The sequence below is a fragment of the Rhagoletis pomonella genome, unplaced genomic scaffold (genome assembly GCF_013731165.1).
Source record: "Rhagoletis pomonella isolate Grant_MI unplaced genomic scaffold, Rhpom_1.0 Rhpom_scaffold_00001, whole genome shotgun sequence".
NCBI classification, from domain to species: Eukaryota; Metazoa; Arthropoda; class Insecta; order Diptera; family Tephritidae; genus Rhagoletis; species Rhagoletis pomonella.
This window is the reverse complement of record NW_023458555.1, coordinates 105,221,212-105,237,596: the sequence shown is the minus strand read 5'-3', so window position 1 is coordinate 105,237,596 and position 16,385 is coordinate 105,221,212. Positions and strand designations below refer to the sequence as shown.

At 31.8% G+C, this 16,385-nt stretch overlaps 1 protein-coding gene across 2 annotated transcripts in view; it reads right to left on the bottom strand.

The window, feature by feature from the left end:
• LOC118749489 (protein O-mannosyl-transferase 2-like) overlaps positions 1-16,385 on the bottom strand; it is a 253,868-nt gene that overhangs the window by 121,658 nt on the left and 115,825 nt on the right. For both annotated transcript variants that reach the window (XM_036484288.1, XM_036484292.1), the window contains exons 2-3: positions 12,602-12,842; positions 12,327-12,475 (exon numbers count right to left, since the gene is read on the bottom strand). In XM_036484288.1, coding sequence (XP_036340181.1) covers positions 12,327-12,475; positions 12,602-12,842 — 390 coding nt within the window. The remainder of the gene's footprint in view (positions 1-12,326; positions 12,476-12,601; positions 12,843-16,385) is intronic.

Sequence of the window (16,385 nt, the reverse complement as noted above, 5' to 3'; positions counted from 1 at the left end):
TATTGAAAACTGAACGTATTTTTCAATGGAACAAACCGCAGACTCCTCAATTTGAAACTTTTGCTGGAAATCATCCTTAAAGTTCAAAATTAAATATAAAAAGCACGCATGCACACGACTTGTTATCTGTTACAGCTGTTTTCTCGAAAATTTGATCTCTAACTATAGGTACCTTTCCATAGTCCAGGTCACATATGTGATATCTTAGGAAATCTGATGTAAAATTTGCTTGCTATATTTAAGGACCACCCTAATATTCATACATATACATATTATTAAAAACGGACTATATTACACTGTGTGACAAAAAAAATATATATTTATTTCGAGGTTCACACGTGTTATAGGTCTAATCAAGCAGAAAAATCCGCATACTCAAAATCTGGGCATAAGGTCAAAAAACACGTTTTTCATAGGTGGAAGCATAGGTATACTTCCTTATATAAGTGATTTAAGATAAGACATTCCGCTGCTTACAAAAATGTATAAATTGTTAATTTATCATAAGAAATTTGCAGAGTATACGCAAAATTTAAATTTTTTAAATTTTTGTTTTAAATTACGTCTTATACGATGTCGATGTCGTCGATGTTTTTGCAAAACCGCCCATCGACCAATTGCAAAACCGCCAAAATCCTGAACTCCAGGTATCGAAAATCGTTAAATCGTTATTAAAATAACAGGGTTTTAAAATAATAGCCAGCGAAAATGCTGCCTATCAAGGCAATGCCTTCAAAAAATAAACCGTTTTTTTCTCTCCTGTAAAATTTGAGTGCCGTAAGATAGCCGGTTTTGCAATTGGGGGATGGGCGGTTTTGCAAAAACCTCGACGATATACATATGCTCCCAGGCCGTACTCTAGGATTTAGACAGAAGTAGTCCGAAGTGTTCGTTGTCTAGAATACCAACCGTTTAGCTATAAAAAAGCGAAAATGTAGCTCGATAGAACTTTTCATGCTGACTTCAACCATACCAAAATTTTTTGGAACAAAACCGAAAACAATAAAAGAGGTTAAAGTTAAACTTTTATATTTTTATATTTGGACTTTAGACTAAACGTCAAGCTGTGAAGTTGTACTTGGATTGGGCTCTAATTTTGGCTTTTATTTGCTAAGTTTATTGTGCTCATTCTGAGTTAAAGTTGTGGTAAAAAGTGCCTATGAGTACCTTAGTGAGAAATAATTGAAGCTAAGTGAAAGTTATTGTGTTTTATACCAAACTAAATTTAATTAAATTTCTCTAGCATACATTCTAATCTTGCCGAGTCATTTGTTGCTATCATTGTTTTTGTATCCTTTGTAGTTCACTGAAATCGTTTGTTCTACTCTTTTTGTTTACTTCTTCTAGTAAATCTTGTCACAGCTGTTTGCGTTGCGTTTATTAAGTGTCATAATTACAGTGATACCTTAACTGTTCGCTATTTTCATTTAAAGCTATTTACATCAGCTCCTAAATTGTTATAATTTATTTTGTTTGTCCTTTTATTAACAAGTGATATTACATAAATCTTTCAATATGAAGTGTGGTCTTGATACTTGCCAAATTAAAAGCGATTCTGAACGCTACTTATCGTGCTGGCTTTGTGATGGTATTTACCATCTGAAATGTGCTAGTTTGACAGGAACAATTCTGGAAGCTATTAATGATGGCAAGGGCCTTCACTGGTCTTGTGTAAAGTGCAGGTTAACCGAAGTTGATCTTTTCAAGTTATTTAGGCAAACCAGAAATGGTTTCCCAGAAATAGGTAGAGAATTGTCAGAACTGACGGAAAAATTTAAGCATTATGAAAGTGCGTTTAAATCATTAAAATGCTTAGATACCTTGCAATCTGTTAAGGATATCCGTGTGTCTAAACGTAAGCGTCTTCATAGTCCATCTAAGGAAATTATTACCGTTCCACGTCAGAATAACCTTCGGACTGACTTAATTAATCTATCTTCTCCATGTCCTCCAGCATCAGAATCCTGCCTCAAAAGAGCGTGTAACGAAATCTGCTTCGAATAATAACGAACCTGAAGTATCTTCCCCTTCCCCCATTGAAGTGGTGGCATCGTCTTGAAAGCCTCCACCGCCTTGCCTATCCTCAACTAGTAACGCAGTCAACCCCTTCCGCCAGTACTCCAGTCTGAAACAAGGAAACTAGTTGTGGTTCCGCCAAAGAAGTCAATCTTTGAGAGACACTTCCGAAGACGATATAAAGTTTTATCAGAAAATCAGAAAATTTAACTTTAAATACGAAAAAATAGTTCTGCATTTAAAATTGACGTAAATTTAGATAATTTTAAAGCGCTGCTTAGTAGTTCTTTTTGGCCCCCCAGAGCTTTCGTTCGTGAGTTCGAATATAGGCCCCAAAAAGGAAATAACTTAGCTATTATTCCCCGTCATAATACTGAATCAAAAAACTAATTATTAGATCTGCTTTAAGTATTTATTACCGAAATGTAAGAGGCTTAAATACTTAATTAACGAACTTAAAGGCCTTGGATGTAATTATAATATCCTTTCTTTCACTGAAACTTGGCTGAAACCTCACATTTTCAATTCAGAGATTCTTCCAAATAATTATCATACCTATAGACAAGATAGGGAGGACAGAATGAACGGTGGCGTACTCTTCGCTGTAGACTCTTCAATACTATCTGAAGAAGTTAGTCTTCCACACATTGATTCAGTAGAATACAAATGCATTCGTGTACAGGTAGGAAAAAGGTATATTTACTAAGCTCTATGCTATATCCCTTCCCGATCTGAAACATTGGTGTATTTGCGACTCATCTCTTTACTGAAATTGGTTAATTTATTAACTTAACCCTCTGATTCAATGATAGTGTTGGGTGATTTTAATTTACCAAGCATATCATGGAACATCTTAGGGTGGCCAGATGCGCTGATTTAATCAGTACAAGGGCTGATTTTTTTCTATTGTACTGATTTTTAAGAGCCCGAAATCAGTACGCAAAATCTACTGATTTTTTGAGTTTGTACTGATTTTTACATTTAAAATATAATAATATAATAAAAGAAATAATATTGTAAATTGGTGTAATTGACATTTACTTGAGGTTTAAATGTTCAAAACAATAGTTTTTGACAATTCATACGTGTGGAGCAGATTGAAAGCATTAATTAAATTTAAACCATTATTCAACCATATACGTAATACTCCTATATTGGCAGTAAGGGCTAGTACCGTCCGAAAACACTACAGTACAGATATATCAATAAACACGTACGAAAGAAAAGGAACACATACGTTTATAAATAGACATGTACACAACACATATACAAAAACGGCACTCAAGTACACAATACATTGACAAAAACGGTACTAGACTGTCTCGCTTTGATTTCGGAATGATTACAAATTGAGAAGTTAGCTTACTGCCAATATAGAAGTATTACATATATGGATTCACTCAACCCAAATTCATGACTTGCAGGTTTTACAGGATTTACAGGAAAAGCTGGTTTCGCCATTAATAAATCTTATGAAAGGTGGTGGTGAGATAATCATATATTAAGTACACTGAGAAGATGACAATAATAGATAATCTTTTGATTATAATTAAACTTCCACTGAGAAATCGGCTGTCAGTATTTAAAACTTAAGACGGCTACTGATACGGTGCAATGTAAGTTCTAAAAATTTGGAAAAGGTGCAAACTACCGACTCTTGGATATGATATATGTAGCTTTACTTTGACTTTTGATGTTCGACCACCTGTAATTTTACATACATTGCATATACAAATTTAACACTATTCAATTTCATTCGTACTCGAAAATTCGGTAATATACCTTTTAGTCAACATTTTAATGCGAATGTTGTATTTAATAAGCACACCAACTAAATATGTTTCAAATTTGTAGCTTAAAATATGCAAACAGATTCTGACTCGAACAACGTCTTCTACTGAAACTGAATGGGCTACAATTTTTTTTTTAATTTTCTCAATTTTTATAAATTTTCTAGAAAGTTTGAGACTTCAACTCATTTGTCTTTTGTTATAGAATTAACTATATTTTTATAAAAAAATTTAATTAAGTAAGGAAAGAAAAAATTTTTAAAACCTGTCAATACGTTTTACTACTATTTTCGTGAGCACAGCTTTACATACATGTGTAATACCTTTGATTTGTTTTAAAGTAATGAATTTTTATATTGATAGTACTATATGTATTTAAAAGTATATTAGTTATTTTTTGTTAAATTAATTAAGTATATTGTCAATAATAAAAAACTTGCTTAAAAAATTAGCTGATTTTTATGGCTTTGTACTGATTTTTGATCCCAACTGTACTGATTATGTCACTATAATATCTGGCCACCCTAAACATCATTGACAACGATATCGTACCTTTCGCGTCTGGTGCGTGGAACAACGTATTTTTAGAGGAGATGGCTAAACTCTGCCTAACTCAGGTTAATGTACTTCACAATAAGTTTGATAAAGTATAAGATCTTGTTTATGTTGATGATGCATCTAAGTCTGGTGTAAAAAAGTGTGATCCACTAGTTTTGCCCGAAGATGTCTACTACTCTGCTATGGAAATATCTTACGAAGTTATAAGTGATGGTCGAAATTGCGGTACCCAAGCATACGAACCAAATATTCGCTTTGATTACTCGAAAGCCAACTTCAAAAAGCTTAACAAAAATCCATCTAAATTTTCATGGCCTACATATAAAGAAAATACTTAAAAAAGCGTTGCACTTTTATATTTTACTTTACATAAATTATTTGAAAAGCATGTGCCTAAACGCATGTATGTTCCTGAAGAACAAACACAGTTATGGTTCACTAAAGAACTGAGAAATTTGAAAAACAGAAAGTCACGTTATTACACAAAAAACCGCTTTGCACTCATACTATGTCTACTACTACTTTTGCGTCATAAATTTTTTGAATGAAACAAAAAGTGTTATAAAGCTTACATGTGTAAAATCAAACGGCGTATAATATATAACCCCAAATCATTTTATACCTTCGTAAACTCCAAGCGAAATGTTCGTGGGTTTCCTTCCACCATGAATTATCAAAATACTGTCTCTAGTGATGATTAAACAATTTCTAACATGTTAGCTCAGTTTTTTATATCCAATTATTCCACTAACTCACATGCTAACATTGACTATCCTTTTTAACTATGTCCAATGAACTCAACAAATATCCCAGTAATATCTCCCGATGATGTAGTAGTTTATCTGAAATCCGTAAAGCAGTCCTTCAGTTATGGTCCTGACCAGATTCCTACTTGTATTCTTATAAATTGTGCTGATTATCTCTATGAGCCGTTAACAGCGTTATTTAATTTGTGTCTTAAAGAGGGCGTTTTTGCAACTATATGGAAGGAATCGTTCATAAACCTGTTACTTAAAAGCGGTAGCAGATCTTCAGTGGAGAACTACCGGGGAATAGCTAAGCTTTCTGCAATTCGTAAATTACTTGAAGCAATTATAACAAATCAGTTGACGCATTCTATCTCTCCTAGCATTTCAGACAGTCAACATGAATTTTGCAAGGGCAAATCAACTTCTAAAAATTTACTTGAATTAACATCCTATATCTCAAAAGCATTTAGTGAAAGCAAAACTATTGATGTTATATATACTGATTTCAGTTAAGCATTTGACAAAGTGTGCCACTCGTTGCTCATCTATAAACTTGATCTTCTTGGTCTTCCACCTAATTTTCTACGTTGGATCTCTTAATACCTCTACGATAGATCACAAAGGGTAATGTTTAAAAATACTATCTCTGACTTCATTGATGTTACTTCAGGAGTCCCCTCAAGGTAGCCACCTAGGCCCCTGTTTTATTCTTGCTTTTTATAAACTATATTTTTACAGACACACAATTTTCCAAAATTTTGATGTATGCAGATGATGTATTTAAAGCTTTATAAATCGTACGTTTCAATTGAAGAAAGGTCTTTGCTACAATCGAACTTAAACAGCATGGCTTACTGGTGTAAAATAAATCTTATGCATCTAAATCTTAAGAAATGTAAAGTAATTTGCTTCTCTCGAAGAGCTGTTTATCCCTCTTCTTATACAATAGGCAACCATAACATGGAACAGGTATACAATTTTGTGGACCTTGGTATCACAATGGGTCCTAAGCATATTTTTCATCTTCACATTAATGTGACAGTCAACAAGGCTAAAGGTGTACTTTCCTTTGTGAAACTATGGTCAAAAGAATTTTGTGACCCTTATATCACTAAAACGCTGTCTACAACATTATTTAGACCGATTCTGCAATACGGCTCGGTGGTTTGGAATCCAAGGTATCAGATTTACTCAGACAAGATAGAATCAATTCAAAAACAATTCCTACTTTTTGCTTTAAGAAATTTCCGTTGAGATTCTCAATATAGCCTTCCGCCTTATACGAGTCGATTAAAACTTATTAATCTTCCTACACTTGCCAGTCGCAGGCAAATGCTTGGTACAAGTTTTTAGTTAAATTACAGACAGGCTCAATTTCAAGTCCGCTTCTTGTGGGTGAAGTTAGCCTTAATGTTCCTTCCCGGGTATGACGACACTTTCGTCCCTTATTTCTGAAAGCTTGTAAAACAAATTTTGAATTGCACGATCCACTCCGTTGCTCATGCTAGGATTTTAACTCTCATTCCAGCACGTTTTATATATCAGATCCGCTTTTCAGTATTAAGAAGGCGGTACTCTCCTCCCTCAATAAATGAATTATTAACATAAACTCCTGCCTATCGTGATAGCGAGTGTTTTTTTGTAGCTCGTTTGCAAAAGAATGCACCTAAAGTCTTACTTTATTGTTGGAAAGAGTTGCCACCCTTTAAAAAAATTTATTCAAATTATTTAAGAAAAGTAAATGAAAAGCCTTGTTTTTCAACTTGACTATAGGAGAGTTGCTACATGTTCAAAATTTTAATTTAGATTAATGAAATAAGGTAAAAGCAATATGTATCACAATATGCGTGCAAAACAAAAGGGATTTAAGAAAGTAGTAGCTTGAAAATATTTTATAAAGGGTTGCCACCTACTTGAAGTGTCGAATTTAGTTAACTTATACATAAGTTATATAAAATATCAAAATATGTATGTCTAACGAAATACTGTGAAGAAATCTTTAGTTTGAACACGAAGAATATTTTTGGGGTGTTAGAAGAGGGTTGACACCTGTTTAAAAAGTTAATTAGAAATATTCAATAAGTTAAATACATAACTTATTAAAATTGATTGAAAAATCATTATTTTTGAACTATATTTAGCGCGGTTGCCGCACGTTTAAAAAACAAATTCAACTTAATTCATCAGTTGATTAAAATATGTAACGCAATTTCAGACGAAGGATAGTTTAAAAAATGTTAGCTTCAAAATATTTTTGAAGAGAAAGGTGAGATTTAATTAACTGATACAAACATTTAAAAAAAAAAGCTGGAGTCAAAAGAATGAGTGTTCAGAAATCTTTAATCTGAACATTTTAAATGCCTGAAGAGAGTTGCCACGTGTGTAAAAAATTTAATTCAAATTATTTAGGAAGCTAGATGATATATTAAAAGATAGGTATCAATCGAAATGCGTTTGAAAGGTCTTTATTTCTGAAATATATTTAATAAATCAAATTCAAATTAAGGCAAAAGGATAATTGAAATACATACATATGTAAGTAGGTATTACAATATGGGTGTCAGATGAAAGAGTTTACGAAGGTTTTAGTTTGAAAATGTTTTGAAGAGGATTTCCACCTGTTTAAAAGGTCTAACTTAGTTAAGTCAAACGAAAGAGTGTTATAAAATGTTCGGTTTGAACATTTAAAATGTTTTTGAGGGGTTTCAAGAGGGTTGCCATCTGTTTAAAATGTTAAATTTTAATTATTCAATAAGTAAAATGAGTTTTTAAAGACCCAACATACACCAACAAAATATTTCTCCAACCTTGGAGAAATTCATAGTTCTCAAGTTGATATCCAATAGCATTCTCCTACTTATCTCTAACTTTGTACTGGAAGTTGAAATGAACTTCAGAAAAACAATTTTCTCTAACATGGCAGCACTACTTTTAATATACAAAAACATGCAAGTGGCAGCGTTGACAAAACATATACATTCGAAAGTATAAAATCTACGTGTAAATACGTAAAAAGTAATAGAGAAACGAATTTTTAAATATCAAGTGAAAAAATGAAGCTATATAAGAGGAAAATTACCAACATCAAGTAAATAATGTCTTTAAATAAAATAAAGCGCGAAGTGAATTGATTGGTAGACTTACTGTCGGGCTTTAGACGGACGACTGAAAACTTGATTGTGAATTATTGTAATACGATATTGATTAACTACATGTTATAAAAGCAATAAAGAAATAAATATTTATTTAAATTTATCTATATATGTTTCAATCAAAAAGGTATAAATTACACTGTTATAACCGCAAAAAAAGACATGGCCGGAGAAGACGGTTTCACCATATCTCAGGTATGGGGAATCGAACTGCATCATTAGTTTTTTAAGTTAACGGTTTGGTAAGTTCATGAAAGTTAAGGCCTAAGACATTCTGAGTAACTTTTCCACAGAAACTTTGCCGAAAAAACCAACCATATAAAAGTTATAAACCACAAAATAGGGTATAACCAGGGGCGCACCCAGGGATATATTTTGGGAGGGGTTTTTACCTCTAAAGATATATCACCAGAAAATACTGAAAATTCGCTTTATGCAAACTTTATGTACAGTATGTAATAATTAAAATTTACTTTTTAAAGTTTCATAGATTGCACTTTATTTGCATAAACTTAAATACTCATTTTTCATTATTTCGAATACGGAAAAAATTAACTGAACTTGTATTTTTATTATGTATGTATGTAGCTCATTTTGGTGGAACGAATTCGAAGTTGGCAAATTAAATCTTCGAATCCTTGTTAAGTTCATATCAGTGGTAAACTCTTTTAGGCTGTAAAGTGTAAAACACAACATTAATAGAGTATGCATTGCATATTTTTAGGACAATGTTTTCATTCTATCAAAATTTCTTAAATCAGTTTGCAGCTGTCAAGAAAAAAATTCTCGTTTATTTATTTCTTCTAGAAAATTTACAGCAAAAGCAAAGTGCTTGTTCAAGCAACAGAATAATAAAAAATATTTCTTGTGATTTTTCTTGAGAGCGGGATTCTAAGCTTTAAGGTATTTGCGGTTTTAGCTTTAGGGGGGGTTTGAACCCCAAAACCCACCCCTTGTGTGCGCTAATGGGTATAACACTTGAAAAATTTCCAGTGGATGCAAAACTTTCAAAATAAAAAGTTGTATGAAGGCGTGAAGGAAACTTAAAAAACTAATGGTGCAGTTCGATTCCTCATATTCAAGGTAGGGTGAAACAGTCTTCTTTGGGTATGTCTTTGAAAATGTTTGAAAAAAAATATCACAGTGTTATTTTACTATTTTGATTTCAGTATTTCAGTGATATGTTTGAGACCAATTGGAGAATCACATTGTAGTTCACGTTGAGAACTAGCTTTTTCTCAACTTGAGAAACAGTCCTTTTTTTCATACAAAGAAAATTCCCTTTTTGTTGGGAACGCTATGATCCTCCACTTGAGATACTGTTGAAAAACAACGTTGGAGATTTGAGAAATACCTGAGTTCTCAACTTAACCTCAAGGCTGGCCATTTTTTCGCAAAATCATACCGATCTAACGAAGTACATACACATTTAGTTATATTATACGTACGGTGACCATCCGTCCTTTATTTTAAAGGACAGTCCTTTATTTTAACCCCCTGTCCTTTATAATTTTTTTCAAAATAAAGGACGCCTTTTGTCCTCTATTTCTTGAACTGTCCTCTAAATCAGCTCTACATACATAGGTAAATTTTTAAACACAGAATATGAAAAATAAAAATGTCCCTTACAAAATATAATGAAAACCTTCGCCAGTTTGTTTCGCTCCCATCTAAGGGTTTATATATAATCAGTAATCTTTGTACAATCTATAAAGGAGGATCGTGTTGCGCGCTGAGTTTCCAGTTCCATTGAAAGAAAACAATAAACCCCCTGCTGCACAGTGGTTCAAAACTGGCATCTAGTGTTCGTAATTCACTGGAGACTTCATTTTTCCCTTAATTTGATTAATTTTTATTTTTTTTACATTATTTGCTAGGGACCAGTAGAGCCTGATGTGTGAATTTTTATTTGATTATATTAAATTTTTTAGTGCAAAATGCAAAAAAGTAGCAATTTTGAAGAAAATGTATTCTCCTGTTCCAGTTAATAAATGTCACATAACAAAAACTAGTTGAAAACAGTTGTATGGTTCTCCCAAAACGAAAAAAATTACACAAAAAAAACTTTGAAATGTTATAAAAAATGTTCACAAGAATAACTATTTTTTTGGTTTTTAGTAAAAATTGGTTTAAAATGAAGGACCGGGTGAATTATGAACATTAAATTCTAATTTTGAACCACTCTGTGCTGGCTTCGTCGTGCAGTATGAATTATGGTAAACGCATTTTGGTAGCAAAGGGTGACGAAGTCCTTAAAAAGGATTTGGCTTCATTTTTCGCTACAGCAGGGGAACTTGTACAATTAAATAATATAATTAACTGGTAAATATTTGATTTAAATTACGATATGGGTAAAGTACTTTATCATACATGTTGTATGTACGTATTCCCAAATCATTTTGAAAAAAATGTCCTTTATTTTACGTTAGTTAATATGGTCTCCGTAATTATACGAGAAGTAATTTTTGTGTGATAGTCATAAGATTTAAACCGTTCTTTCAAATTTAAAAATTAAAAGTGATATTAAAAATGTGCGATAAAGTTTTATTTTTTTAATTTTTTCGATATAGGGTGATTTGAAATTTAATGAAATTAAGCACCTGCACTATGCGAGGCCTCTCTGCACTCAGAAACGGCTGCATGGATTTAGATTAAATATGGTACTTGGATCGCTCTGACCAACATTTGAAATATTCTTTAGGATTTTAAGATTTAATTTTGGGCGTCTTAACGCCATGCAGGTTCACAAGTAATTGTTATAAGGCCATAAATAACAAAAAACAAAAAAGATAAATATTCTAAAAATTGAACTATTAACAGAAATCAATAAAACCAACAACCACGTAATCAAGTGTGAATTGCAGCGGAACACCTGCGTTTGACTGTAGTTGGCTCATATGAAAAAAGTGGAAAAAGCAACAACAATTTATAAGTGCGTAGGCAACTGGCTGAGTGAGCTAGGGTCGTTGGATCGAATCCCACTGGAGAAGTCTGATGATATTTGGTCATCTCCTAAATAGCTATCACTTCTACCATTTTTATAAATTATTGTTACTTTTCCACAATAGTTTTTCATTAAAAACGGACTCAAGCTCAAAAAATGGTTGAATATGATTGTTATAAGGCCATAAATAAAAAAATAAAATTACTTAAGGATGAGCACACCTAAAAAGTTAAATATTCTAAAAATAGAATTATTAACAAAACCCAGCAACCATATGTATCAGTGTGAATTGCAGCGAAATCAATTGACAATCGCAATATATTACATACATATATATATGAAACAAAAGACTTTGCATATACAATAAAGAATATTAAGTTCAATTGATCGAATACGTAAGAAATTTTGATATTTTACTTATCTTTAATTATGCACCAAAATTTCTTGACACTTTTTTAACTGACTTCAAAAAAAGGAGGATGTTATCAAACCGTCGGATTAATTATTTTATATATGTTATCGCATAACTTTGGACTACTTTAACCGATTTCTATAATTATTTTTACTGAGGTATGGTACTACTGAGGTGCTCCCATAATAATTTGCTTTAGATCCAATAATTGGATCATGAAGAAATTAATGGTACTTTTAAACTTATGTATGAGAATTGAAGCCGTTTTTGTTTTTTACCCGACTTCAAAAAAATGAGGAGGTCATCAATTCGTCGGAATATTTTTATTTTTCATGTATGTTACCACGTAACTTTGGACCACGTTAACCGATCTCTATAAATTTTCAGCGGAGAGGTGATACCTCAGAGGTGGTCCCATACTAATTTGGTTTAGATCCGATCACTAGATCATGTAGAAATTAACTGTGCTCTTCAATTTTTATCTGAGAATTGAAGTCGGGGTTTTTTTTTGCTTAAAAATTACTTGTGTGATTTTTACTTTATTTAATGCAAAAACGTTTTAAAAATAACAAATTAAATCAGAGCACAAGAACGCACAACTTCACAGCTTTGACGTTTGCGTAATGTGTTATATTGGACGTCATTCAAATTGATATAAACAACTAATAGGTCGTAGGCAATTTCTATCAGTGAGTATGACCTTACCCGGTAATTAATTGGCCATTGCCAAGGCTTGCTAGTTAGTTCGCCTTCCTTCGGTTTAAGTCCAGCGTTTCCTTGAAACATGACTGCGTGAGATTCCATTAAACGAGAAATAAACCCCGGTGCATACATATTTAAATTGATACTCGGTACTGAAATTATATGTAAACACAAACTTTAAATTTTTCTCTGAATGTATTAAGTTTTAGTGGGGATTATACAGATATGAAGGTTTAATTATTTGTATATAAATAAGTATGATCTTTTGAACTACTTACATTTTTTGTTAAGGTTATCTTCGACATTCCAATAAGCATTCTGATCCCTTATGTTGAGGTTGCAGGAAACTTCCTGCTGCTCAAATCCCCATTTGGGTAGTTGCCTTCCGCTCGCAGTCAGTGCGCAGTTTTGTAGGTAATGTATTAACAAAAACTGTGTTGTAACGGTTTTAATACTCGCATTTAGTTTTTGATCAACCAAATGAACTCGCCAAATATCATTAGCATCTCCTTGTCCCTCCTTAATAATAGAAGCATTTTGAAGAAGTTAGACTTTTAGGATAATTTGGCCAAAGGATATTTTTAATTTGGCTACGGTAACTTACAGTCAGTCAATAAAGTTTGGGTACAGCGAAGTTATTACAATATGAGCAACTATTTTTTAAATTTTTTATTATTAGCTAATTTTGTATAAAAATATGGATAATCCTACAAGAAAAGCCCAAAAATCAGAGTTCCAAACCTTGTGCAAAATTAAAGAAAATTCTGCAAAATTTCAATCAAATATTGCATTTTTTATTTACGCTCTCTAGAAAAAATGTTGAGTATGCATTTTTTTATCCCATTCAATTTTAGTATGAGGAAGCTAGGACTTATCATTGATTTTTGGGAAATTTTTTTGTTAAAGGTGTTGCACATTTTTTCCATATAAAAAAATTATCAAACATTAATTTATATGGGAAAATGAGCGATACCTTCAACAAAAAAAGTTGCTAAAAATCAATGGTAAGTCCTAGTTACCTGAAACTTGCACTAATATGGAATGGGCTAAGAAACTGCGTACTCAACCTTTTTGAAAAAAGAAGTGCAATAACTGGATGAAAATTTTCGGAATTTTCTATACTTTTGCATAAGGTTTGGAACTCTGATTTTTGAGGTTTTTGTTTTAGAATTAACTATGGTTTTTATAAAAAATTTGAGAAAAACAAAATATTTAAAAAATAGTTGCCGGTTTTGTTAAAACTTCGCTGTACCTAAACTTTATTGACTGACTGTATGTACTCTGGTGATAAAAATTAATCGAATTATAATTTTTTTAATATTCACAATGTTTTCCAAGCTAAATTTTTGTGTTAAATCAATCTAAGTTTGAAACATTATACAAAAAAAAAAAAATTCCATGATTCATCAAAGCTTCAAAAAGTTTTCTTTACAAACCTGATTATTTTATGAAAAAAATGCGGAACATCTTTCACAAAAAAATATATAAATCTAGATCGCTCTCACCCGCTTCGCTGAGTGTGTGAGACTTCTACATGCTACATTAGGTGTAATTTATTTTCATTAAACTCTACATACTTAAAATATGCGAAAATCAGAAGACTTTAAATTTTTTAAATTTCTTCAAAATATTTTCAAACTACAACTATCTTAAACCTCTCTCTTGTGATTATTTTTCATACTTATTTACATGTAGTTTAGAAATGAAGCCATTTCAAAATCTTTTCGATTGATACCCATATTGTAATAATTCATTGAAATGATTGAAAATTTTGAATTTTACTTTTTAAACCGTTAATTCCTATGATTGAAGTTGAATTTGAATTTTCAAATATGTGGAGTCCCTGCTATACATACGTTGCTTAGAAATAAAGCCTGTTCAAGAGCCTTCGGATTAAAACCTTGATTGTAATAACTCATAATACTTATAATATAATATATATTTAACACAGGTGGCAACCATCTTCAAAAACCTCAGAAAACTCTACATGTCCAAGCTAACCCTTTCTAATTTAAACTCGACTTTTAAAACAGGTGGCAACCCTCTTCGAAATATTTTCCTACTAAAACTCTATTAAAATGTTCAATCTGAAGGTTTCATAGCAATCTTTCATTTGACGCCCATATATTAACCTTTTCCAAAATACTTTCAAACTACAACTTTTGAAGCCTCTTTTCATCCATTCTTTAATATAATTTTCAAATAAATAATTCCCTTAATTCAAGTCGAATTTAATTTTTTAAAACAGGTGTCAGCCCTCCTCTATGAGTATGGAATTGATTTTATATGCATACATATATGAATCTACACCAAGTTCCTGTACTCTATCAAAAACATTTTCTGATATACATATGATACGCGGTATGAAAATTCCGTTTTATGGGAGGTGCCATGCCCCCTCGTATAATCGAGATTAAACCTAGCCTATATTTTAAGTTGGGCTAAATGGCACCAGTGTAAAAAATTAAATAGGAATCGGTTGAGTAAATAGTTAAAGCGTGAAAGTGTAACAATAACAAACAAACTCACTTTCGGATTTATAATATTAGTAAGGAAGTAAAGATGTCAACGCAATCTTTCTATCTATTCCAGGCTTTCCCAAAGTGGGGTGCCGTTAGTGGCTTACGGTGGTCTTAAACCAGTCTTAAGTTTTATAAAAGTGTGCCTAAAATCGACTTTCACAGCCTTTTTCTACATCATTTGTAGGTTCAAAATCTATCGAGATCAAAATCGCAGCTGATCCGTTTTTCGAGATATTAACATTTTTATATTTTACTTTTTAAACGGAATAAACCTTGTTTTTAACTAAAATTTATCATTTTATCAATGCAGGAATCGTATAAATAATTTTATGTACAGCATATTATATACATATTTGTATATATACATATATACATACATATATTACATATACATATGTATGTATATATTTCATATTTGAATTAGACGCAACCATACATAGGTTACGTTAAAAAAGCTTGATGTATAAAAGGGAGTTATATAAACCACGTTCAGCGTTACTCAGGACCAACGACGGGAACGTAGTGGTTATATGGTCCAATTTTTTAATTTTATTTTTCATTTTTTTATTACGTTTTTTATTTTTTTTCTTGTTTTTTTTTCTTCCTTTTATGCCTCTATGGTTTACATGGACTAAAATCAAAATATTCAATAAATATTTTATATATGGAGTGTCTGGAATTCAAATTATAAAGTTTAAATAAAATAAAATTGAAATATGAATTAATATTACGTGCCGAGTGACTGGAACTCAAATTATAAAGTTTAAATTAAAAAAACCTAGAGTATTAAATATGGAGCGAAGAGAATTCAACTGCTGCTTTGAAAAGTTCATAAAGTTCAAAGATCCATAGCCGTTATTATTATCTATGTACTTCAAACCTTCTCTAACATGTGCAAGAATAACATGTATTTTTAATGTTTTGGACACGTTATCAATGCTTTGTAAAGCTATATCCAATTCATTTATGTACTTGTCTAGTGAAAGGCCAACTTTGCCAGAAATGAAACAACAATTAACAATCTTATCCATTGCGTTAAAAGCAGCAATGAAAGGTATAATTTTAAAAACATCCACATTGTTGTAAATTTCTGGATCATTCAGAATTCAGATCATTGTATATATGAATTTGAGTGTGAAAATGAGCCTGTCAAAAACAAACGACCAGTCGTGTATGCGAATCTTCAGCATTTTTGATGCAATCATAGAGAAAGGAAATGTGCAAGGAAACATCATTGTCAAATTCATGGCTGATGGAGGCCAAGGCTTTTTTAAAATAAGCTTGACTATACTTCCTGAAAATTATTCATCAATCCCATCATCACACGATACAGAATACACAGTGATAATGATGATGATGACAATATCAACTTAAATGCAAAGGATTTGAATGAATATGGTCGCAAAAAATCACTTTATTCTGAGGGTGGAAGTGTGTGCAAGAAACGTAAACTTTCTTATACATATCGTTCAAGGTTTTTGACTTCTCTGATATATGACCGACGTAATTTCCGGAACAGACTTTCTTACAACATTACATC